Here is a 24,686-nt window from a genome sequence, read left to right as displayed (position 1 = left end):
GCCGAAAGACGCCGGCCACCGGCGCTTGGCTTCGGACAGCTCCGGAGAGCCGTAGTGTGCGTCTGCACTAAACTGCATGATAGCGAAAAGCTTTGGCAGTGTGTCTCGCAGGGAGATAGCTTAGGAGCGCAGCGCACTTATGCCTCCCTTGTCCAGAAACACGATTTTACTGCACACTCCAAAAACAATGCTCTTTCCAGGGCAATATATAAGCTGCTTTCTGACGTCCGTGATCTTTCGATTACTCTTGCCCAGCTCGTTGTTATAACGTGCACAGGCCGTCCTGGCATTCAGTGCACAGTGAAAGCAATCGCAAAAGTCCAGCAGCTGCTGACTCCCAAACACCAGGCGCTGGCTATGTTCTTGCTTCTCGACAACTCAACGCAGCCCTTCATTTCTGCAGTTGCCATCGAGGTCTCTGCACTCGGAGCCTCAGAGGACGCGCACGAGTTTCCCAGGAGGGGCTGTATCAGGACGAATTCAAAACTCAGGAAAATTGTCCTGGAACACCTTCCCTAAGGATGCTAGAATGGAATTGAAGAGGCAGGCGAGCGGCCACCACGGTCCTCTAGCAGTCCTTAGGGTGCGCGGAGAAGCCGGGTGCTCTGCGGCTTCGTTCTTCGCCCTCGTACAAGCTACCGCTCTGTCCGCTCCCGGAGCAGGAGAAGCGGCTGCTTCGCGCACACAACAGCGGAGCGGCAGCCCTACGCTCCGAAGCGCTGCTTCAGCCGAAAGACGCCGGCCACCGGCGCTTAGCTTCGGACAGCTCCGGAGAGCCGTAGTGTGCGTCTGCACTAAACTGCATGATAGCGAAAAGCTTTGGCAGTGTGTCTCGCAGGGAGATAGCTTAGGAGCGCAGCGCACTTATGCCTCCCTTGTCCAGAAACACGCATTTGCTGCACACTCCAAAAACACTGCTCTTCCTATGGTAATATGTAAGCTGCTGTCTGACGCCCGTTCTCTTCTGCCCACTCTTGCCCAGCTCGTTGTTTTAACGTGCACGTGCCGTCCTGGCATTCAGTGCACAGTGAAAGCAATCGCAAAAGTCCAGCAGCTGCTGACTGCCAAACACAAGGCGCTGGCTGTGTTCTTGCTTCTCGACAACTCAACGCAGCCCTTCATTTCTGCAGCTGCCATCGAGTTCTCTGCATCTCGAGCCTTCGGAAACGAGCACGAGTTTCCCAAGAGGGGCTTCATCAGGACGAAGTCAAAACCCAGGAAAATTGTCTCGGAGCACCTTCAATAAAGCATGCCAGCACTGCATTGAAAAGGCAGGGAGCTTTAGCCACCGTCCTCTATCAGTCGCAAGGCTGTGCACACAATTTCGTCTCTCTGCAGCAACGTTCTTCGCCCTCGTACAAGCTACCGCTCTGTCCGGCTCCCGGAGCAGGAGAAGCGGCTGCTTCGCGCACACAACAGCGGAGCGGCAGCCCTACGCTCCGAAGCGCTGCTTCAGCCGAAAGACGCCGGCCACCGGCGCTTAGCTTCGGACAGCTCCGGAGAGCCGTAGTGTGCGTCTGCACTAAACTGCATGATAGCGAAAAGCTTTGGCAGTGTGTCTCGCAGGGAGATAGCTTAGGAGCGCAGCGCACTTATGCCTCCCTTGTCCAGAAACACGCATTTGCTGCACACTCCAAAAACACTGCTCTTCCTATGGTAATATGTAAGCTGCTGTCTGACGCCCGTTCTCTTCTGCCCACTCTTGCCCAGCTCGTTGTTTTAACGTGCACGTGCCGTCCTGGCATTCAGTGCACAGTGAAAGCAATCGCAAAAGTCCAGCAGCTGCTGACTGCCAAACACAAGGCGCTGGCTGTGTTCTTGCTTCTCGACAACTCAACGCAGCCCTTCATTTCTGCAGCTGCCATCGAGTTCTCTGCATCTCGAGCCTTCGGAAACGAGCACGAGTTTCCCAAGAGGGGCTTCATCAGGACGAAGTCAAAACCCAGGAAAATTGTCTCGGAGCACCTTCAATAAAGCATGCCAGCAGTGCATTGAAAAGGCAGGGAGCTTTAGCCACCGTCCTCTATCAGTCGCAAGGCTGTGCACACAATTTCGTCTCTCTGCAGCAACGTTCTTCGCCCTCGTACAAGCTACCGCTCTGTCCGGCTCCCGGAGCAGGAGAAGCGGCTGCTTCGCGCACACAACAGCGGAGCGGCAGCCCTACGCTCCGAAGCGCTGCTTCAGCCGAAAGACGCCGGCCACCGGCGCTTGGCTTCGGACAGCTCCGGAGAGCCGTAGTGTGCGTCTGCACTAAACTGCATGATAGCGAAAAGCTTTGGCAGTGTGTCTCGCAGGGAGATAGCTTAGGAGCGCAGCGCACTTATGCCTCCCTTGTCCAGAAACACGATTTTACTGCACACTCCAAAAACAATGCTCTTTCCAGGGCAATATATAAGCTGCTTTCTGACAGCCGTGTTCTTTCGATTACTCTTGCCCAGCTCGTTGTTATAACGTGCACATGCCGTCCTGGCATTCAGTGCACAGTGAAAGCAATCGCAAAAGTCCAGCAGCTGCTGACTCCCAAACACAAGGCGCTGGCTATGTTCTTGCTTCTCGACAACTCAACGCAGCCCTTCATTTCTGCAGTTGCCATCGAGGTCTCTGCATGTCGGAGACTCAGAGGACGAGCACGAGTTTCCCAGGAGGGGCTGCATCAGGACGAATTCAAAATTCAGGAAAATTGTTCTGGAACACCTTCCATAAGGATGCTAGAATGGAATTGAAGAGGCAGGCGAGCGGCCACCACGGTCCTCTAGCAGTCTTTAGGGTGCGCGCAGAAGCCCGGTGCTCTGCGGCTTCGTTCTTCGCCCTCGTACAAGCTACCGCTCTCTCCGGCTCCCGGAGCAGGAGAAGCGGCTGCTTCGCGCACACAACAGCGGAGCGGCAGCCCTACGCTCCGAAGCGCTGCTTCAGCCGAAAGACGACGGCCACCGGCGCTTGGCTTCGGACAGCTCCGGAGAGCCGTAGTGTGCGTCTGCACTAAACTGCTGTAAGAGGCCGTCTGAAGACCCTCACTCATTTGCCTGCCGATTGCCACGAGCAGGATTTCCCTTCCCCCTCTGCATTTCCGGCTTGGAGAAGGCAACAGTGCAGTTGTAGCCGCTGTACCATTACATGCTGTTCCCAACGAGGACCGGCAAGAACTTGGCAAGGAGTTGGCAAGGACTTGGCGAAGACCCAGCGTGGACCCAGCACAGAGCGGCCTACTGCAATTCCTGCTTCACTCTCCACCTTTAAGCCAAATGAACTGTTGGGGTAACTCTGGTGGTCTCTCACTGAAGACCCCTCATCTGCCTCGCTACCACCGTGACAGACGGAGATCAAGAACCCTCTCCCCAAGGACTGCGACTGAGATTCCTACCACAAACAGTGGGCGAAGGGAGAGAATGACCTGACCTGTTCTTCTCCAGTAACTTCAATGGACTTATCCCTTATTGTGTTTGTTCAGCCTAGATGATGTTCTGTAAATACACTTGTTCCCCCACAGCAATTTCAATAGACTCTCATTGTTCTGCCTGCTCCCCCCTTTTCCCTCTGTGGACTATAACTGGACCCCTGGGATAGGTAGAACTTCGGAGACTCTCCCCAACACAACAAGACGGATCCACATCGTCCGGACCAGTGAGGACTCCGCCTGTGTTGGTAGCTATTCCCATCCCCCCTTCTCTCTCTCTCTCTATCCTTTTTATTTCTTTTCTGAACCCACTATCGCATTTATTGTTTTGGCCCTTAATAAAGGTGCATTTGTTGTGATTAAACTGCTGATTGTCTTTTGCACTTTGGGATCGGCTAACGAACCATCACGACACCCCGCTATAAGCGGATCGTGACATTAAAATTGGCGTCACGGACAGGATTTCTGTCTAGGCAGAAGGGTGCAGGTTCTGTGTAGTCTGTAACAGGGGAAGGACGTTTCTTGCCAGCCGCACCTAGCCTGCCAGTACAAAAGACTGAGCATGGTCTGGAGAGCAAGGGGTAAGATTCAGATTTCCCACAGACTGCACATTGCCTAGGTGAAAAAGCACCCACACTGTCTTCAGAAATTGCAAAAGATCTCTTAGTGCAAAAGGCGGGACACTGTTGTGATTATGTGTGTGTTTGGACTGTCTGGGAAGGAAGAGACAACTTGAAGAAACTAAGCAGAGCCTCCCAGGCAGATTTTGTCTCTTCACCCACCCAGGGAAGTGAAGGGCGACACAGCGAAGTCTGTGTGCTTTGAGTAACTTACACTGTTGTTTTATGTGTGTGTTTGGACTGTCTGGGAAGGAAGAGACGACTTGAAGAAACTAAGCAGAGCCTCCCAGGCAGATTTTGTCTCTTCACCCACCCAGGGAAGTGAAGGGCGACACAGCGAAGTCTGTGTGCTTTGAGTAACTTAAGTTTGTACCTCCCTGCTGTGGTTTTGGTCCCTTCACAAAATGAGTGATAACCTTAACGATAAGGGTAAAGTTGAATTTTATGCTTTACTAGCTAAATACAATGCCAAACCTTCTCCGGGAGGAGAAGAATGGGCACAAAGTAATTGGTTTAATTTGGATAATGTTGTTGATAGAATATGTTCTTTACAACATGGTACAAAATTCAAACTGGGCAGAAATAAATCTATCTTATGCTCAGTTTTGGGAGCTTGTCTTACGGCAGCTGTAGAAACTCGCTTCCAGCGAAGAGGTGAGCAAGAAACAATAATAGACTCCCTTCAAAATTTGGTTGAAATTTTACAAAAACAATTACATGAAGAAAGGAATGAAAAACATTCATTGAGAAATGAGAACTATGCATTAAGAGCTGCCTTAAAAGAGGAACACGTTAACAAATCATCTAATGCTGATTCCTCTATAAATCCTGAGGGAAAGGAAACTCCTCACATTAACCAAATTTATCCTCACAAAGAACTTGAGGCAGTAAATAATTGTGGGGAACATTGCTGCTCTCACTTAAGACCCTTAATTAAAACAGAATATAACTATCTCAGTGATGATGATCTTGACCCCCACATCACAACCAAACACATACCATACACCGCCACTGAATTGGCTAAGCTTAAAAAAGAATATGGACGCCTCCCATACGAATCAGAAACAGAATATGTTTTCCGGGTGTCCCTCACTGGTGGCGATCAAATTAAACTAACTGAACAAGAAGCCAGTGGGTACTGGGGACATGGTGTCTTCTTAACAACAGGAGATAAACGTGACTCATGGTCCCTGACACAGCGCGTGGCTTTTTGGGCCGGGGGAACGAACCCCTTGGAAAGGGGAGATCCTATAGCTATAATTAGCACCCCCGACCAACTCCTAGAAAGTGTACACAAAGCCGCCTGTTTGAAAATGATTCATGAAAAGAAATTAATTCCTGGCTTTGAATCCCCAATGCAATTACCTGTGAAGCCTGAACTAATGACTCCTTTAATTCGTGGGCTTCCAGAAACACTCAAACCTACTGCCATAGCCTTACAGAAAACTATCATGACATTAAGCCCTACAGAAAAACTAGACAGATTTCTTGGTAACCCCACTAATCGCACTGGATCTACTGGTCCTACCTTTACTCCATCCTGCTCTCCATTCCAAGCTGTAAATTCACAAGCCAGTTCACCTGGCAGTAATCATAAAATTTGGACATGGGGTGAAGTTGCAGAGGATTTGATCAATTATTGTAGAAAATATGGACCTGTAAAAACCCCGGAAGAGAAACCAGAAAAATCAGAGAAAACAAAAGGGATTTGGTCTATTGGGACTCCTTACAGTAAAAATCCAGAAAAGGGAAAACAGAACCCTAGCCGCCAGCATTGGTGGTCACTGGGAGTCCAAAAGGGGGTCCCCAGAGAAGTGATGGATGGTCTGCCCCTTGATAAATTACAGAAAATAATAACTAATTGGTGCTATCGAAAATCAAATCCATCAGTTCAACCCAGTACACACCCTAGTGCACCCACTCTTCCTCATAACATGGGCAGCGAACCAACTCTCCCTCAGCCTCTCCTTCCTCTCCCGAACACGGGTAAGGAAACAACTTTCTCACTGTCCCTCCTGCAAAACAGGGGCAGTGGACAAAAACTAACCATATCACAGCTTTCCTCTCAGAACTCAGGCTGTGACCCAAAATTAACATTCTCCCAGTTTCTCTCTCAAAATCCAGGCAGTGAGTCATCTCTTTCTCAGCCTTTTCCTCAAAATCTGAGCAGAGATTCCTGTGGTTTCAGAGACGCTGAGAAAAGGTACGCTACCTGGGAGAAGGGATTGTTTGTGGTCAGCCTGGCTCTCATTGAAGTGGAAAGACTTGCACTACAACTACCAATTGTATTGAGAAGCCCTTTCAATGATATTAAGACAGTCACTACTGGGACCCTCCCTCCTGACGGGGTGGCCCAGAGGGCCTCGGTAAGAAAGTGGTATGCTCAGACTGAACATTACTGTCACTTCTTCTCAATAACAGATGGAGTTGTGAAAAATTTGGCAATACAAGAAACTGAGAGCTTGGATAGCAGCCAGGACACACCTGCCTCTGTAATCAAAATGGCCCCTCCTTTTTCCCCCAAACAATCGGCAAGTTCTTGGTTCACTGAACTAATTAATACTGAGGGAGAAGGCAGTGCTCCGGTTGGGGAGCTGATAGCTGTTTGGAGTGCTTTTCAACGTAAGGTACAGAACACCTCTCTTGTCTCTATCTACACTGACTCCTATGCTGTGCACCAAATGATCCTGATAATCCAGCACATTACCCTGGCCAACCTGTTCTGGTGGACATCCCTTACTACAGGGCTGGTACCCCTTGTGCTAAAACCCCCTTGGAATGAATGTGCATGGAAAGCCTCTGGTGCTCTAGGGAAAGAACATTGGATAAATACATGCTGGATAATTCCATCATTCTAACCTTTTCTGCTTCTCGCTGGCAGGAGTCTGTTGTGTTTACTTTTACAGAAGAACTCCGAGGGACATGAAGACCACCTAATCCATGATAAAACTGGTAATACTTTCCTGCATCCTACCACAACCCCAGAGCCAGAAATCAGCTGAGTGTTTGTGGCCTGAAATAATTGTGGTAGCATGCAGAAAAGGTGAAAAGATCTCTTTAAGCACAAAAAGGTTTGTACGCACCAAAGCGTACAGGATTGTTGGCACAATTTAACATTAACACAAACTGCAGAAGTAGTTTGTCTTTGGTTCAAAAATACTGAAGGACTTTCTTTTAAATTTATTCATACCACCACCACCACTCAAACCCAACCACCAGTTATGCTTACCCCGAAAATTTCTAAAGTTGGACCATATATAATTAGGAAAACTGGCCAACAACAAATATTGTTCAATCCGGCATGGTCTCTTAAACAAGTTAAATTGCTAATGCAAAGCAATGTCTCTGAAATTCAGCCAGCTTGTTCACCTTTCTTGCAAACTTCTTTCCACGGTTGGACGACCTGGTTACGACAGTGGAACCCTTCTAAAACACGGATGCCAAGAGACATAACTGGTGTTGTGGGAACAGGATTGGGAATTCTAAATAGTATTAAATAAACTAACTGCTACAACTAAAGATTTGACCCAATTACAACAACCACTGCAATCGTCCTTATCGGCCTTGGGAACGCATCAGTGGTTGCTAACAAACATATTACCAAATTGGGAAAAGGTAAATATGAATGACCATGAATTGATAATTGAGGCACTCAATGCTACACAAAGCAACGTTTCCTTAGCCCTTAGCTGCATCCAGGCACAATTATGGATCCAGTCAGTTGCTGCCTCAATTATAAGAGAAGGTGAAGAAGGCACATTTCCTACTGAAATTCGGAAAATAGTTTGGGACAGTGCCACTGACTTTGAAAAAGATTTCCAATCCTGGTGGAATTTGGTGAACTTTACTTATGATCCCACCACAAACTTAGCCACAGCTTTTGTGTTAACCATACGCAATGCCTCGGTGCATTCAATATTCCCCATTATTGCATTAGGATTAAATCATGATGGAGCCACTCTCTATCCTTCCGAGCATAGAGAATGGGCCCGACAAATTGATGGTAAATGGCAAACTGTTAATTTAGAATCCTGTATTGTCCGAGAACAACAAGGGTTCATCTGTGAAGGCAATGCAATTATAGCTCAAGATATCTGTTTAGACACAGAACAAAATATCTGTCACTTTGAAATCCATCCTAACAAAACTTCTAAAACATTCCTTGTATATATAGGAAATGGATGTGCATGCTTTAGAACTGCTTGTAATACAGTGTATGTAGAAGACACAGTAGTAGATACTAAAAATCATTCAAATTTTTGTGCTTGTAATTTCACTAAAATTTCTGGATGTGATTTTTTGTTTGAAACTCCAGTTACTTCATATCAACTTTTAGAGTCCAATTACACGCTGATTCATAAGCTATTGCCTACCCCCATTGGAATGAATCTTACTCTGGTGAGGCAATTGTTGCTTCACCAGGATTTAATTAAAATCTTAGGAAAAATCAAGGAGAACGGACAGAAAACATTGGTAACTGTTCATCATGATGTACAAGAAATACATCAGGTTATAGAAAGGGTGAAAAGTGATGCTGAACACAGGTGGTGGGATACACTTTTTGGGTGGTCACCTACTGCTACAGGTATCCTGAACAAATTGTGTCATCCCATTGTTGTCCTTTTGATTTTAGTTTTGATTGGTTTTGCTTTATCAGCAATCTTGTTTGTCATAAATTGGAGAATGATAAAACGATTAACAAAATTGACAGCTATAATTAATGCACACCACCTGGCCAATGTGCTTTATACTGTAGACATCCCCAAGACTATAGACACAAAGCAATTATAAAATTAGAAGATGATTTGTTTTAGTCACTTAGAAAACCTGATTTGAGTTTTTATATTGGTTTATTAGAAAAATTGTTTATTATTAATTAATATTGATTAATTTATACTAATTATTGTTTTAGTATTTTCCCTGTTCTCTTTTCCTCTCCTTTTCCTTTTTCCCTTCTCTGGGATATGCTGCCAACACTAGACAAGTCCTGAAGACTTCACAACAACACTACGAAACACTGCTGAACATCTCTCGAGGGCAATCGTCAGTCACGGGGTGGTGTAAGAGGCCGTCTGAAGACCCTCACTCATTTGCCTGCCGATTGCCACGAGCAGGATTTCCCTTCCCCCTCTGCAGTTCCGGCTTGGAGAAGGCAACAGTGCAGGTGTAGCCGCTGTACCATTACATGCTGTTCCCAACGAGGACCGGCAAGAACTTGGCAAGGAGTTGGCAAGGACTTGGCGAAGACCCAGCGTGGACCCAGCACAGAGCGGCCTACTGCAATTCCTGCTTCACTCTCCACCTTTAAGCCAAATGAACTGTTGGGGTAACTCTGGTGGTCTCTCACTGAAGACCCCTCATCTGCCTCGCTACCACCGTGACAGACGGAGATCAAGAACCCTCTCCCCAAGGACTGCGACTGAGATTCCTACCACAAACAGTGGGCGAAGGGAGAGAATGACCTGACCTGTTCTTCTCCAGTAACTTCAATGGACTTATCCCTTATTGTGTTTGTTCAGCCTAGATGATGTTCTGTAAATACACTTGTTCCCCCACAGCAATTTCAATAGACTCTCATTGTTCTGCCTGCTCCCCCCTTTTCCCTCTGTGGACTATAACTGGACCCCTGGGATAGGTAGAACTTCGGAGACTCTCCCCAACACAACAAGACGGATCCACATCGTCCGGACCAGTGAGGACTCCGCCTGTGTTGGTAGCTATTCCCATCCCCCCTTCTCTCTCTCTCTCTATCCTTTTTATTTCTTTTCTGAACCCACTATCGCATTTATTGTTTTGGCCCTTAATAAAGGTGCATTTGTTGTGATTAAACTGCTGATTGTCTTTTGCACTTTGGGATCGGCTAACGAACCATCACGACACCCCGCTATAAGCGGATCGTGACAACTGCATGATAGCGAAAAGCTTTGGCAGTGTGTCTCGCAGGGAGATAGCTTAGGAGTGCAGCGCACTTATGCCTCCCTTGTCCAGAAACACGCATTTGCTGCACACTCCAAAAACACTGCTCTTCCTATGGTAATATGTAAGCTGCTGTCTGACGCCCGTTCTCTTCTGCCCACTCTTGCCCAGCTCGTTGTTTTAACGTGCACGTGCCGTCCTGGCATTCAGTGCACAGTGAAAGCAATCGCAAAAGTCCAGCAGCTGCTGACTGCCAAACACAAGGCGCTGGCTGTGTTCTTGCTTCTCGACAACTCAACGCAGCCCTTCATTTCTGCAGCTGCCATCGAGTTCTCTGCATCTCGAGCCTTCGGAAACGAGCACGAGTTTCCCAAGAGGGGCTTCATCAGGACGAAGTCAAAACCCAGGAAAATTGTCTCGGAGCACCTTCAATAAAGCATGCCAGCACTGCATTGAAAAGGCAGGGAGCTTTAGCCACCGTCCTCTATCAGTCGCAAGGCTGTGCACACAATTTCGTCTCTCTGCAGCAACGTTCTTCGCCCTCGTACAAGCTACCGCTCTCTCCGGCTCCCGGAGCAGGAGAAGCGGCTGCTTCGCGCACACAACAGCGGAGCGGCAGCCCTACGCTCCGAAGCGCTGCTTCAGCCGAAAGACGCCGGCCACCGGCGCTTGGCTTCGGACAGCTCCGGAGAGCCGTAGTGTGCGTCTGCACTAGACTGCATGATAGCGAAAAGCTTTGGCAGTGTGTCTCGCAGGGAGATAGCTTAGGAGCGCAGCGCACTTATGCCTCCCTTGTCCAGAAACACGATTTTACTGCACACTCCAAAAACAATGCTCTTTCCAGGGCAATATATAAGCTGCTTTCTGACAGCCGTGTTCTTTCGATTACTCTTGCCCAGCTCGTTGTTATAACGTGCACAGGCCGTCCTGGCATTCAGTGCACAGTGAAAGCAATCGCAAAAGTCCAGCAGCTGCTGACTCCCAAACACCAGGCGCTGGCTATGTTCTTGCTTCTCGACAACTCAACGCAGCCCTTCATTTCTGCAGTTGCCATCGAGGTCTCTGCACTCGGAGCCTCAGAGGACGCGCACGAGTTTCCCAGGAGGGGCTGTATCAGGACGAATTCAAAACTCAGGAAAATTGTCCTGGAACACCTTCCCTAAGGATGCTAGAATGGAATTGAAGAGGCAGGCGAGCGGCCACCACGGTCCTCTAGCAGTCCTTAGGGTGCGCGGAGAAGCCGGGTGCTCTGCGGCTTCGTTCTTCGCCCTCGTACAAGCTACCGCTCTGTCCGCTCCCGGAGCAGGAGAAGCGGCTGCTTCGCGCACACAACAGCGGAGCGGCAGCCCTACGCTCCGAAGCGCTGCTTCAGCCGAAAGACGCCGGCCACCGGCGCTTAGCTTCGGACAGCTCCGGAGAGCCGTAGTGTGCGTCTGCACTAAACTGCATGATAGCGAAAAGCTTTGGCAGTGTGTCTCGCAGGGAGATAGCTTAGGAGCGCAGCGCACTTATGCCTCCCTTGTCCAGAAACACGCATTTGCTGCACACTCCAAAAACACTGCTCTTCCTATGGTAATATGTAAGCTGCTGTCTGACGCCCGTTCTCTTCTGCCCACTCTTGCCCAGCTCGTTGTTTTAACGTGCACGTGCCGTCCTGGCATTCAGTGCACAGTGAAAGCAATCGCAAAAGTCCAGCAGCTGCTGACTGCCAAACACAAGGCGCTGGCTGTGTTCTTGCTTCTCGACAACTCAACGCAGCCCTTCATTTCTGCAGCTGCCATCGAGTTCTCTGCATCTCGAGCCTTCGGAAACGAGCACGAGTTTCCCAGGAGGGGCTTCATCAGGACGAAGTCAAAACCCAGGAAAATTGTCTCGGAGCACCTTCAATAAAGCATGCTAGCACTGCATTGAAAAGGCAGGGAGCTTTAGCCACCGTCCTCTATCAGTCGCAAGGCTGTGCACACAATTTCGTCTCTCTGCAGCAACGTTCTTCGCCCTCGTACAAGCTACCGCTCTCTCCGGCTCCCGGAGCAGGAGAAGCGGCTGCTTCGCGCACACAACAGCGGAGCGGCAGCCCTACGCTCCGAAGCGCTGCTTCAGCCGAAAGACGCCGGCCACCGGCGCTTGGCTTCGGACAGCTCCGGAGAGCCGTAGTGTGCGTCTGCACTAGACTGCATCATAGCGAAAAGCTTTGGCAGTGTGTCTCGCAGGGAGATAGCTTAGGAGCGCAGCGCACTTATGCCTCCCTTGTCCAAAAACACGATTTTACTGCACACTCCAAAAATAGTGCTCTTTCCTGGGCAATACGTAAGCTGCTATCTAGCGGCCGTGATTTTTCGGCTACTCTTGCCCAGCTCGTTGTTTTAACGTGCACATGCCGTCCTGGCATTCAGTGCACAGTGATAGCAATCGCAAAAGTCCAGGTGCTGCTGACTTCCAAACACAAGGCGCTGGCTATGTTCTTGCTTCTCGACAACTCAACGCAGCCCTTCATTTCTGCAGTTGCCATCGAGGTCTCTGCATGTCGGAGACTCAGAGGACGAGCACGAGTTTCCCAGGAGGGGCTGCATCAGGACGAATTCAAAACTCAGGAAAATTGTTCTGGAACACCTTCCATAAGGATGCTAGAATGGAATTGAAGAGGCAGGCGAGCGGCCACCACGGTCCTCTAGCAGTCCTTAGGGTGCGCGCAGAAGCCCGGTGCTCTGCGGCTTCGTTCTTCGCCCTCGTACAAGCTACCGCTCTGTCCGGCTCCCGGAGCAGGAGAAGCGGCTGCTTCGCGCACACAACAGCGGAGCGGCAGCCGTACGCTCCGAAGCGCTGCTTCAGCCGAAAGACGACGGCCACCGGCGCTTGGCTTCGGACAGCTCCGGAGAGCCGTAGTGTGCATCTGCACTAAACTGCATGATAGCGAAAAGCTTTGGCAGTGTGTCTCGCAGCGAGATAGCTTAGGAGCGCAGCGCACTTATGCCTCCCTTGTCCAGAAACACGATTTTACTGCACACTCCAAAAACAATGCTCTTTCCAGGGCAATATATAAGCTGCTTTCTGACAGCCGTGATCTTTCGATTACTCTTGCCCAGCTCGTTGTTATAACGTGCACAGGCCGTCCTGGCATTCAGTGCACAGTGAAAGCAATCGCAAAAGTCCAGCAGCTGCTGACTCCCAAACACCAGGCGCTGGCTATGTTCTTGCTTCTCGACAACTCAACGCAGCCCTTCATTTCTGCAGTTGCCATCGAGGTCTCTGCACTCGGAGCCTCAGAGGACGCGCACGAGTTTCCCAGGAGGGGCTGTATCAGGACGAATTCAAAACTCAGGAAAATTGTCCTGGAACACCTTCCCTAAGGATGCTAGAATGGAATTGAAGAGGCAGGCGAGCGGCCACCACGGTCCTCTAGCAGTCCTTAGGGTGCGCGGAGAAGCCGGGTGCTCTGCGGCTTCGTTCTTCGCCCTCGTACAAGCTACCGCTCTGTCCGCTCCCGGAGCAGGAGAAGCGGCTGCTTCGCGCACACAACAGCGGAGCGGCAGCCCTACGCTCCGAAACGCTGCTTCAGCCGAAAGACGCCGGCCACCGGCGCTTAGCTTCGGACAGCTCCGGAGAGCCGTAGTGTGCGTCTGCACTAAACTGCATGATAGCGAAAAGCTTTGGCAGTGTGTCTCGCAGGGAGATAGCTTAGGAGCGCAGCGCACTTATGCCTCCCTTGTCCAGAAACACGCATTTGCTGCACACTCCAAAAACACTGCTCTTCCTATGGTAATATGTAAGCTGCTGTCTGACGCCCGTTCTCTTCTGCCCACTCTTGCCCAGCTCGTTGTTTAAACGTGCACGTGCCGTCCTGGCATTCAGTGCACAGTGAAAGCAATCGCAAAAGTCCAGCAGCTGCTGACTGCCAAACACAAGGCGCTGGCTGTGTTCTTGCTTCTCGACAACTCAACGCAGCCCTTCATTTCTGCAGCTGCCATCGAGTTCTCTGCATCTCGAGCCTTCGGAAACGAGCACGAGTTTCCCAGGAGGGGCTTCATCAGGACGAAGTCAAAACCCAGGAAAATTGTCTCGGAGCACCTTCAATAAAGCATGCCAGCACTGCATTGAAAAGGCAGGGAGCTTTAGCCACCGTCCTCTATCAGTCGCAAGGCTGTGCACACAATTTCGTCTCTCTGCAGCAACGTTCTTCGCCCTCGTACAAGCTACCGCTCTCTCCGGCTCCCGGAGCAGGAGAAGCGGCTGCTTCGCGCACACAACAGCGGAGCGGCAGCCCTACGCTCCGAAGCGCTGCTTCAGCCGAAAGACGCCGGCCACCGGCGCTTGGCTTCGGACAGCTCCGGAGAGCCGTAGTGTGCGTCTGCACTGGACTGCATGATAGCGAAAAGCTTTGGCAGTGTGTCTCGCAGGGAGATAGCTTAGGAGCGCAGCGCACTTATGCCTCCCTTGTCCAAAAACACGATTTTACTGCACACTCCAAAAACAATGCTCTTTCCAGGGCAATATATAAGCTGCTTTCTGACGTCCGTGATCTTTCGATTACTCTTGCCCAGCTCGTTGTTATAACGTGCACATGCCGTCCTGGCATTCAGTGCACAGTGAAAGCAATCGCAAAAGTCCAGCAGCTGCTGACTCCCAAACACAAGGCGCTGGCTATGTTCTTGCTTCTCGACAACTCAACGCAGCCCTTCATTTCTGCAGTTGCCATCGAGGTCTCTGCACTCGGAGCCTCAGAGGACGCGCACGAGTTTCCCAGGAGGGGCTGTATCAGGACGAATTCAAAACTCAGGAAAATTGTCCTGGAACACCTTCCCTAAGGATGCTAGAATGGAATTGAAGAGGCAGGCGAGCGGCCACCACGGTCCTCTAGCAGTCCTTAGGGTGCGCGGAGAAGCCGGGTGCTCTGCGGCTTCGTTCTTCGCCCTCGTACAAGCTACCGCTCTGTCCGCTCCCGGAGCAGGAGAAGCGGCTGCTTCGCGCACACAACAGCGGAGCGGCAGCCCTACGCTCCGAAGCGCTGCTTCAGCCGAAAGACGCCGGCCACCGGCGCTTAGCTTCGGACAGCTCCGGAGAGCCGTAGTGTGCGTCTGCACTAAACTGCATGATAGCGAAAAGCTTTGGCAGTGTGTCTCGCAGGGAGATAGCTTAGGAGCGCAGCGCACTTATGCCTCCCTTGTCCAGAAACACGCATTTGCTGCACACTCCAAAAACACTGCTCTTCCTATGGTAATATGTAAGCTGCTGTCAGACGCCCGTTCTCTTCTGCCCACTCTTGCCCAGCTCGTTGTTTTAACGTGCACGTGCCGTCCTGGCATTCAGTGCACAGTGAAAGCAATCGCAAAAGTCCAGCAGCTGCTGACTGCCAAACACAAGGCGCTGGCTGTGTTCTTGCTTCTCGACAACTCAACGCAGCCCTTCATTTCTGCAGCTGCCATCGAGTTCTCTGCATCTCGAGCCTTCGGATACGAGCACGAGTTTCCCAGGAGGGGCTTCATCAGGACGAAGTCAAAACCCAGGAAAATTGTCTCGGAGCACCTTCAATAAAGCATGCCAGCAGTGCATTGAAAAGGCAGGGAGCTTTAGCCACCGTCCTCTATCAGTCGCAAGGCTGTGCACACAATTTCGTCTCTCTGCAGCAACGTTCTTCGCCCTCGTACAAGCTACCGCTCTCTCCGGCTCCCGGAGCAGGAGAAGCGGCTGCTTCGCGCACACAACAGCGGAGCGGCAGCCCTACGCTCCGAAGCGCTGCTTCAGCCGAAAGACGCCGGCCACCGGCGCTTGGCTTCGGACAGCTCCGGAGAGCCGTAGTGTGCGTCTGCACTAGACTGCATCATAGCGAAAAGCTTTGGCAGTGTGTCTCGCAGGGAGATAGCTTAGGAGCGCAGCGCACTTATGCCTCCCATGTCCAAAAACACGATTTTACTGCACACTCCAAAAATAGTGCTCTTTCCTGGGCAATACGTAAGCTGCTATCTAGCGGCCGTAATTTTTCGGCTACTCTTGCTCAGCTAGTTGTTTTAACGTGCACATGCCGTCCTGGCATTCAGTGCACAGTGATAGCAATCGCAAAAGTCCAGGTGCTGCTGACTTCCAAACACAAGGCGCTGGCTATGTTCTTGCTTCTCGACAACTCAACGCAGCCCTTCATTTCTGCAGTTGCCATCGATGTCTCTGCATGTCGGAGACTCAGAGGACGAGCACGAGTTTCCCAGGAGGGGCTGCATCAGGACGAATTCAAAACTCAGGAAAATTGTTCTGGAACACCTTCCATAAGGATGCTAGAATGGAATTGAAGAGGCAGGCGAGCGGCCACCACGGTCCTCTAGCAGTCCTTAGGGTGCGCGCAGAAGCCCGGTGCTCTGCGGCTTCGTTCTTCGCCCTCGTACAAGCTACCGCTCTGTCCGGCTCCCGGAGCAGGAGAAGCGGCTGCTTCGCGCACACAACAGCGGAGCGGCAGCCGTACGCTCCGAAGCGCTGCTTCAGCCGAAAGACGACGGCCACCGGCGCTTGGCTTCGGACAGCTCCGGAGAGCCGTAGTGTGCGTCTGCACTAAACTGCATGATAGCGAAAAGCTTTGGCAGTGTGTCTCGCAGGGAGATAGCTTAGGAGCGCAGCGCACTTATGCCTCCCTTGTCCAGAAACACGCATTTGCTGCACACTCCAAAAACACTGCTCTTCCTATGGTAATATGTAAGCTGCTGTCTGACGCCCGTTCTCTTCTGCCCACTCTTGCCCAGCTCGTTGTTTTAACGTGCACGTGCCGTCCTGGAATTCAGTGCACAGTGAAAGCAATCGCAAAAGTCCAGCAGCTGCTGACTGCCAAACACAAGGCGCTGGCTGTGTTCTTGCTTCTCGACAACTCAACGCAGCCCTTCATTTCTGCAGCTGCCATCGAGTTCTCTGCATCTCGAGCATTCGGAAACGAGCACGAGTTTTCCAAGAGGGGCTTCATCAGGACGAAGTCAAAACCCAGGAAAATTGTCTCGGAGCACCTTCAATAAAGCATGCCAGCAGTGCATTGAAAAGGCAGGGAGCTTTAGCCACCGTCCTCTATCAGTCGCAAGGCTGTGCACACAATTTCGTCTCTCTGCAGCAACGTTCTTCGCCCTCGTACAAGCTACCGCTCTCTCCGGCTCCCGGAGCAGGAGAAGCGGCTGCTTCGCGCACACAACAGCGGAGCGGCAGCCCTACGCTCCGAAGCGCTGCTTCAGCCGAAAGACGCCGGCCACCGGCGCTTGGCTTCGGACAGCTCCGGAGAGCCGTAGTGTGCGTCTGCACTAGACTGCATGATAGCGAAAAGCTTTGGCAGTGTGTCTCGCAGGGAGATAGCTTAGGAGCGCAGCGCACTTATGCCTCCCTTGTCCAGAAACACGATTTTACTGCACACTCCAAAAACAATGCTCTTTCCAGGGCAATATATAAGCTGCTTTCTGACAGCCGTGATCTTTCGATTACTCTTGCCCAGCTCGTTGTTATAACGTGCACAGGCCGTCCTGGCATTCAGTGCACAGTGAAAGCAATCGCAAAAGTCCAGCAGCTGCTGACTCCCAAACACCAGGCGCTGGCTATGTTCTTGCTTCTCGACAACTCAACGCAGCCCTTCATTTCTGCAGTTGCCATCGAGGTCTCTGCACTCGGAGCCTCAGAGGACGCGCACGAGTTTCCCAGGAGGGGCTGTATCAGGACGAATTCAAAACTCAGGAAAATTGTCCTGGAACACCTTCCCTAAGGATGCTAGAATGGAATTGAAGAGGCAGGCGAGCGGCCACCACGGTCCTCTAGCAGTCCTTAGGGTGCGCGCAGAAGCCCGGTGCTCTGCGGCTTCGTTCTTCGCCCTCGTACAAGCTACCGCTCTGTCCGCTCCCGGAGCAGGAGAAGCGGCTGCTTCGCGCACACAACAGCGGAGCGGCAGCCCTACGCTCCGAAGCGCTGCTTCAGCCGAAAGACGCCGGCCACCGGCGCTTAGCTTCGGACAGCTCCGGAGAGCCGTAGTGTGCGTCTGCACTAAACTGCATGATAGCGAAAAGCTTTGGCAGTGTGTCTCGCAGGGAGATAGCTTAGGAGCGCAGCGCACTTATGCCTCCCTTGTCCAGAAACACGCATTTGCTGCACACTCCAAAAACACTGCTCTTCCTATGGTAATATGTAAGCTGCTGTCTGACGCCCGTTCTCTTCTGCCCACTCTTGCCCAGCTCGTTGTTTTAACGTGCACGTGCCGTCCTGGCATTCAGTGCACAGTGAAAGCAATCGCAAAAGTCCAGCAGCTGCTGACTGCCAAACACAAGGCGCTGGCTGTGTTCTTGCTTCTCGACAACTCAACGCAGCCCTTCATTTCTGCAGCTGCCATCGAGTTCTCTGCATCTCGAGCCTTCGGAAACGAGCACGAGTTTCCCAGGAGGGGCTTCATCAGGACGAAGTCAAAACCCAGGAAAATTGTCTCGGAGCACCTTCAATAAAGCATGCCAGCACTGCATTGAAAAGGCAGGGAGCTTTAGCCACCGTCCTCTATCAGTCGCAAGGCTGTGCACACAATTTCGTCTCTCTGCAGCAACGTTCTTCGCCCTCGTACAAGCTACCGCTCTCTCCGGCTCCCGGAGCAGGAGAAGCGGCTGCTTCGCGCACACAACAGCGGAGCGGCAGCCCTACGCTCCGAAGCGCTGCTTCAGCCGAAAGACGCCGGCCACCGGCGCTTAGCTTCGGACAGCTCCGGAGAGCCGTAGTGTGCGTCTGCACTAGACTGCATGATAGCGAAAAGCTTTGGCAGTGTGTCTCGCAGGGAGATAGCTTAGGAGCGCAGCGCACTTATGCCTCCCTTGTCCAAAAACACGATTTTACTGCACACTCCAAAAATAGTGCTCTTTCCTGGGCAATACGTAAGCTGCTATCTAGCGGCCGTGATTTTTCGGCTACTCTTGCTCAGCTCGTTGTTTTAACGTGCACGTGCCGTCCTGGAATTCAGTGCACAGTGAAAGCAATCGCAAAAGTCCAGCAGCTGCTGACTGCCAAACACAAGGCGCTGGCTGTGTTCTTGCTTCTCGACAACTCAACGCAGCCCTTCATTTCTGCAGCTGCCATCGAGTTCTCTGCATCTCGAGCCTTCGGAAACGAGCACGAGTTTCCCAGGAGGGGCTTCATCAGGACGAAGTCAAAACCCAGGAAAATTGTCTCGGAGCACCTTCAATAAAGCATGCCAGCACTGCATTGAAAAGGCAGGGAGCTTTAGCCACCGTCCTCTATCAGTCGCAAGGCTGTGCACACAATTTCGTCTCTCTGCAGCAACGTTCTTCGCCCTCGTACAAGCTACCGCTCTCTCCGGCTCCCGGAGCAGGAGAAGCGGCTGCTTCGCGCACACAACAGCGGAGCGGCAGCCCTACGCTCCGAAGCGCTGCTTCAGCCGAAAGACGCCGGCCACCGGCGCTTGGCTTCGGACAGCTCCGGAGAGCCGTAGTGTGCGTCTGCACTAGACTGCATCATAGCGAAAAGCTTTGGCAGTGTGTCTCGCAGGGAGATAGCTTAGGAGCGCAGCGCACTTATGCCTCCCTTGTCCAAAAACACGATTTTACTGCACACTCCAAAAATAGTGCTCTTTCCTGGGCAATACGTAAGCTGCTATCTAGCGGCCGTGATTTTTCGGCTACTCTTGCTCAGCTCGTTGTTTTAACGTGCACGTGCCGTCCTGGAATTCAGTGCACAGTGAAAGCAATCGCAAAAGTCCAGCAGCTGCTGACTGCCAAACACAAGGCGCTGGCTGTGTTCTTGCTTCTCGACAACTCAACGCAGCCCTTCATTTCTGCAGCTGCCATCGAGGTCTCTGCACTCGGAGCCTCAGAGGACGCGCACGAGTTTCCCAGGAGGGGCTGTATCAGGACGAATTCAAAACTCAGGAAAATTGTCCTGGAACACCTTCCCTAAGGATGCTAGAATGGAATTGAAGAGGCAGGCGAGCGGCCACCACGGTCCTCTAGCAGTCCTTAGGGTGCGCGGAGAAGCCGGGTGCTCTGCGGCTTCGTTCTTCGCCCTCGTACAAGCTACCGCTCTGTCCGCTCCCGGAGCAGGAGAAGCGGCTGCTTCGCGCACACAACAGCGGAGCGGCAGCCCTACGCTCCGAAGCGCTGCTTCAGCCGAAAGACGCCGGCCACCGGCGCTTAGCTTCGGACAGCTCCGGAGAGCCGTAGTGTGCGTCTGCACTAAACTGCATGATAGCGAAAAGCTTTGGCAGTGTGTCTCGCAGGGAGATAGCTTAGGAGCGCAGCGCACTTATGCCTCCCTTGTCCAGAAACACGCATTTGCTGCACACTCCAAAAACACTGCTCTTCCTATGGTAATATGTAAGCTGCTGTCAGACGCCCGTTCTCTTCTGCCCACTCTTGCCCAGCTCGTTGTTTTAACGTGCACGTGCCGTCCTGGCATTCAGTGCACAGTGAAAGCAATCGCAAAAGTCCAGCAGCTGCTGACTGCCAAACACAAGGCGCTGGCTGTGTTCTTGCTTCTCGACAACTCAACGCAGCCCTTCATTTCTGCAGCTGCCATCGAGTTCTCTGCATCTCGAGCCTTCGGAAACGAGCACGAGTTTCCCAAGAGGGGCTTCATCAGGACGAAGTCAAAACCCAGGAAAATTGTCTCGGAGCACCTTCAATAAAGCATGCCAGCACTGCATTGAAAAGGCAGGGAGCTTTAGCCACCGTCCTCTATCAGTCGCAAGGCTGTGCACACAATTTCGTCTCTCTGCAGCAACGTTCTTCGCCCTCGTACAAGCTACCGCTCTGTCCGGCTCCCGGAGCAGGAGAAGCGGCTGCTTCGCGCACACAACAGCGGAGCGGCAGCCCTACGCTCCGAAGCGCTGCTTCAGCCGAAAGACGCCGGCCACCGGCGCTTGGCTTCGGACAGCTCCGGAGAGCCGTAGTGTGCGTCTGCACTAGACTGCATGATAGCGAAAAGCTTTGGCAGTGTGTCTCGCAGGGAGATAGCTTAGGAGCGCAGCGCACTTATGCCTCCCTTGTCCAGAAACACGATTTTACTGCACACTCCAAAAACAATGCTCTTTCCAGGGCAATATATAAGCTGCTTTCTGACAGCCGTGTTCTTTTGATTACTCTTGCCCAGCTCGTTGTTATAACGTGCACATGCCGTCCTGGCATTCAGTGCACAGTGAAAGCAATCGCAAAAGTCCAGCAGCTGCTGACTCCCAAACACAAGGCGCTGGCTATGTTCTTGCTTCTCGAGAACTCAACGCAGCCCTTCATTTCTGCAGTTGCCATCGAGGTCTCTGCACTCGGAGCCTCAGAGGACGCGCACGAGTTTCCCAGGAGGGGCTGTATCAGGACGAATTCAAAACTCAGGAAAATTGTCCTGGAACACCTTCCCTAAGGATACTAGAATGGAATTGAAGAGGAAGGCGAGCGGCCACCACGGTCCTCTAGCAGTCCTTAGGGGGCGCGGAGAAGCCGGGTGCTCTGCGGCTTCGTTCTTCGCCCTCGTACAAGCTACCGCTCTGTCCGCTCCCGGAGCAGGAGAAGCGGCTGCTTCGCGCACACAACAGCGGAGCGGCAGCCCTACGCTCCGAAGCGCTGCTTCAGCCGAAAGACGCCGGCCACCGGCGCTTAGCTTCGGACAGCTCCGGAGAGCCGTAGTGTGCGTCTGCACTAGACTGCATGATAACGAAAAGCTTTGGCAGTGTGTCTCGCAGGGAGATAGCTTAGGAGCGCAGCGCACTTTTGCCTCCCTTGTCCAGAAACACGCATTTGCTGCACACTCCAAAAACACTGCTCTTCCTATGGTAATATGTAAGCTGCTGTCTGACGCCCGTTCTCTTCTGCCCACTCTTGCCCAGCTCGTTGTTTTAACGTGCACGTGCCGTCCTGGCATTCAGTGCACAGTGAAAGCAATCGCAAAAGTCCAGCAGCTGCTGACTGCCAAACACAAGGCGCTGGCTATGTTCTTGCTTCTCGACAACTCAACGCAGCCCTTCATTTCTGCAGCTGCCATCGAGTTCTCTGCATCTCGAGCCTTCGGAAACGAGCACGAGTTTCCCAAGAGGGGCTTCATCAGGACGAAGTCAAAACCCAGGAAAATTGTCTCGGAGCACCTTCAATAAAGCATGCCAGCAGTGCATTGAAAAGGCAGGGAGCTTTAGCCACCGTCCTCTATCAGTCGCAAGACTGTGCACACAATTTCGTCTCTCTGCAGCAACGTTCTTTGCCCTCGTACAAGCTACAGCTCTCTCCGGCTCCCGGAGCAGGAGAAGCGGCTGCTTCGCGCACACAACAGCGGAGCGGCAGCCCTACGCTCCGAAGCGCTGCTTCAGCCGAAAGACGCCGGCCACCGGCGCTTGGCTTCGGACAGCTCCGGAGAGCCGTAGTGTGCGTCTGCACTAGACTGCATGATAGCGAAAAGCTTTGGCAGTGTGTCTCGCAGGGAGATAGCTTAGGAGCGCAGCGCACTTATGCCTCCCTTGTCCAAAAACACGATTTTACTGCACACTCCAAAAATAGTGCTCTTTCCTGGGCAATACGTAAGCTGCTATCTAGCGGCCGTGATTTTTCGGCTACTCTTGCTCAGCTAGTTGTTTTAACGTGCACAGGCCGTCCTGGCTTTCAGTGCACAGTGATAGCAATCGCAAAAGTCTAGCAGCTGCTGACTCCCAAACACAAGGCGCTGGCTATGTTCTTGCTTCTCGACAACTCAACGCAGCCCTTCATTTCTGCAGTTGCCATCGAGGTCTCTGCATGTCGGAGACTCAGAGGACGAGCACGAGTTTCCCAGGAGGGGCTGCATCAGGACGAATTCAAAACTCAGGAAAATTGTCCTGGAACACCTTCCCTAAGGATGCTAGAATGGAATTGAAGAGGCAGGCGAGCGGCCACCACCGTCCTCTAGCAGTCCTTAGGGTGCGCGCAGAAGCCCGGTGCTCTGCGGCTTCGTTCTTCGCCCTCGTACAAGCTACCGCTCTCTCCGGCTCCCGGAGCAGGAGAAGCGGCTGCTTCGCGCACACAACAGCGGAGCGGCAGCCCTACGCTCCGAAGCGCTGCTTCAGCCGAAAGACGCCGGCCACCGGCGCTTGGCTTCGGACAGCTCCGGAGAGCCGTAGTGTGCGTCTGCACTGGACTGCATGATAGCGAAAAGCTTTGGCAGTGTGTCTCGCAGGGAGATAGCTTAGGAGCGCAGCGCACTTATGCCTCCCTTGTCCAGAAACACGATTTTACTGCACACTCCAAAAACAATGCTCTTTCCAGGGCAATATATAAGCTGCTTTCTGACGGCCGTGATCTTTCGATTACTCTTGCCCAGCTCGTTGTTTTAACGTGCACATGCCGTCCTGGCATTCAGTGCACAGTGAAAGCAATTGCAGAAGTCCAGCAGCTGCTGACTCCCAAACTCCAGGCTATGTTCTTGCTTCTCGACAACTCAACGCAGCCCTTCATTTCTGCAGTTGCCATCGAGGTCTCTGCACTCGGAGACTCAGAGGACGCGCACGAGTTTCCAAGGAGGGGCTTCATCAGGACGAAGTCAAAACCCAGGAAAATTGTCCTGGAACACCTTCCCTAAGGATACTAGAATGGAATTGAAGAGGCAGGCGAGCGGCCACCACGGTCCTCTAGCAGTCCTTAGGGGGCGCGGAGAAGCCGGGTGCTCTGCGGCTTCGTTCTTCGCCCTCGTACAAGCTACCGCTCTGTCCGCTCCCGGAGCAGGAGAAGCGGCTGCTTCTCGCACACAACAGCGGAGCGGCAGCCCTACGCTCCGAAGCGCTGCTTCAGCCGAAAGACGCCGGCCACCGGCGCTTAGCTTCGGACAGCTCCGGAGAGCCGTAGTGTGCGTCTGCACTAGACTGCATGATAACGAAAAGCTTTGGCAGTGTGTCTCGCAGGGAGATAGCTTAGGAGCGCAGCGCACTTTTGCCTCCCTTGTCCAGAAACACGCATTTGCTGCACACTCCAAAAACACTGCTCTTCCTATGGTAATATGTAAGCTGCTGTCTGACGCCCGTTCTCTTCTGCCCACTCTTGCCCAGCTCGTTGTTTTAACGTGCACGTGCCGTCCTGGCATTCAGTGCACAGTGAAAGCAATCGCAAAAGTCCAGCATCTGCTGACTGCCAAACACAAGGCGCTGGCTATGTTCTTGCTTCTCGACAACTCAACGCAGCCCTTCATTTCTGCAGCTGCCATCGAGTTCTCTGCATCTCGAGCCTTCGGAAACGAGCACGAGTTTCCCAAGAGGGGCTTCATCAGGACGAAGTCAAAACCCAGGAAAATTGTCTCGGAGCACCTTCAATAAAGCATGCCAGCAGTGCATTGAAAAGGCAGGGAGCTTTAGCCACCGTCCTCTAGCAGTCACAAGGCTGTGCACACAATGTCGTCTCTCTGCAGCAACGTTCTTCGCCCTCGTACAAGCTACCGCTCTGTCCGCTCCCGGAGCAGGAGAAGCGGCTGCTTCGCGCACACAACAGCGGAGCGGCAGCCCTACGCTCCGAAGCGCTGCTTCAGCCGAAAGACGCCGGCTACCGGCGCTTGGCTTCGGACAGCTCCGGAGAGCCGTAGTGTGCGTCTGCACTAGACTGCATCATAGTGAAAAGCTTTGGCAGTGTGTCTCGCAGGGAGATAGCTTAGGAGCGCAGCGCACTTATGCCTCCCTTGTCCAGAAACACGATTTTACTGCACACTCCAAAAACAATGCTCTTTCCAGGGCAATATATAAGCTGCTTTCTGACGGCCGTGATCTTTCGATTACTCTTGCCCAGCTCGTTGTTTTAACGTGCACATGCCGTCCTGGCATT

The 24,686-nt window shown here is 52.2% G+C and overlaps 2 protein-coding genes across 2 annotated transcripts; both read left to right on the top strand.

Annotated features, from left to right (window-relative positions):
* Window positions 1-3,080: 3,080 nt before the first annotated feature.
* LOC144248392 (uncharacterized) lies at window positions 3,081-7,222 on the top strand. Its single transcript, XM_085559105.1, has one exon. The coding sequence runs from the start codon at window positions 4,419-4,421 to the stop codon at window positions 6,870-6,872; it is 2,454 nt and encodes an 817-aa protein (XP_085415231.1). The 5' UTR covers window positions 3,081-4,418; the 3' UTR covers window positions 6,873-7,222.
* A 13-nt stretch (window positions 7,223-7,235) lies between these two features.
* Window positions 7,236-9,843, top strand: LOC146765579 (uncharacterized). Its single transcript, XM_085559106.1, is given in 2 exon segments — window positions 7,236-7,507; window positions 7,509-9,843. Coding segments are annotated over 2 exon segments (1,569 nt in total). The 3' UTR covers window positions 8,806-9,843.
* Window positions 9,844-24,686: the final 14,843 nt, after the last annotated feature.

The sequence above is a fragment of the Lonchura striata genome, chromosome 22, assembly GCF_050655825.1.
Source record: "Lonchura striata isolate lonStrDom1 chromosome 22, ASM5065582v1, whole genome shotgun sequence".
NCBI lineage: Eukaryota > Metazoa > Chordata > Aves > Passeriformes > Estrildidae > Lonchura > Lonchura striata.
This window is presented reverse-complemented; position numbering and strand designations above follow the sequence as displayed.

Coding starts and splice junctions, on each gene's coding strand:
- LOC144248392 (XM_085559105.1), top strand. CDS start 4,419: ATGAGTGATAACCTTAACGATAAGGGTAAAGTTGAATTTTATGCTTTA.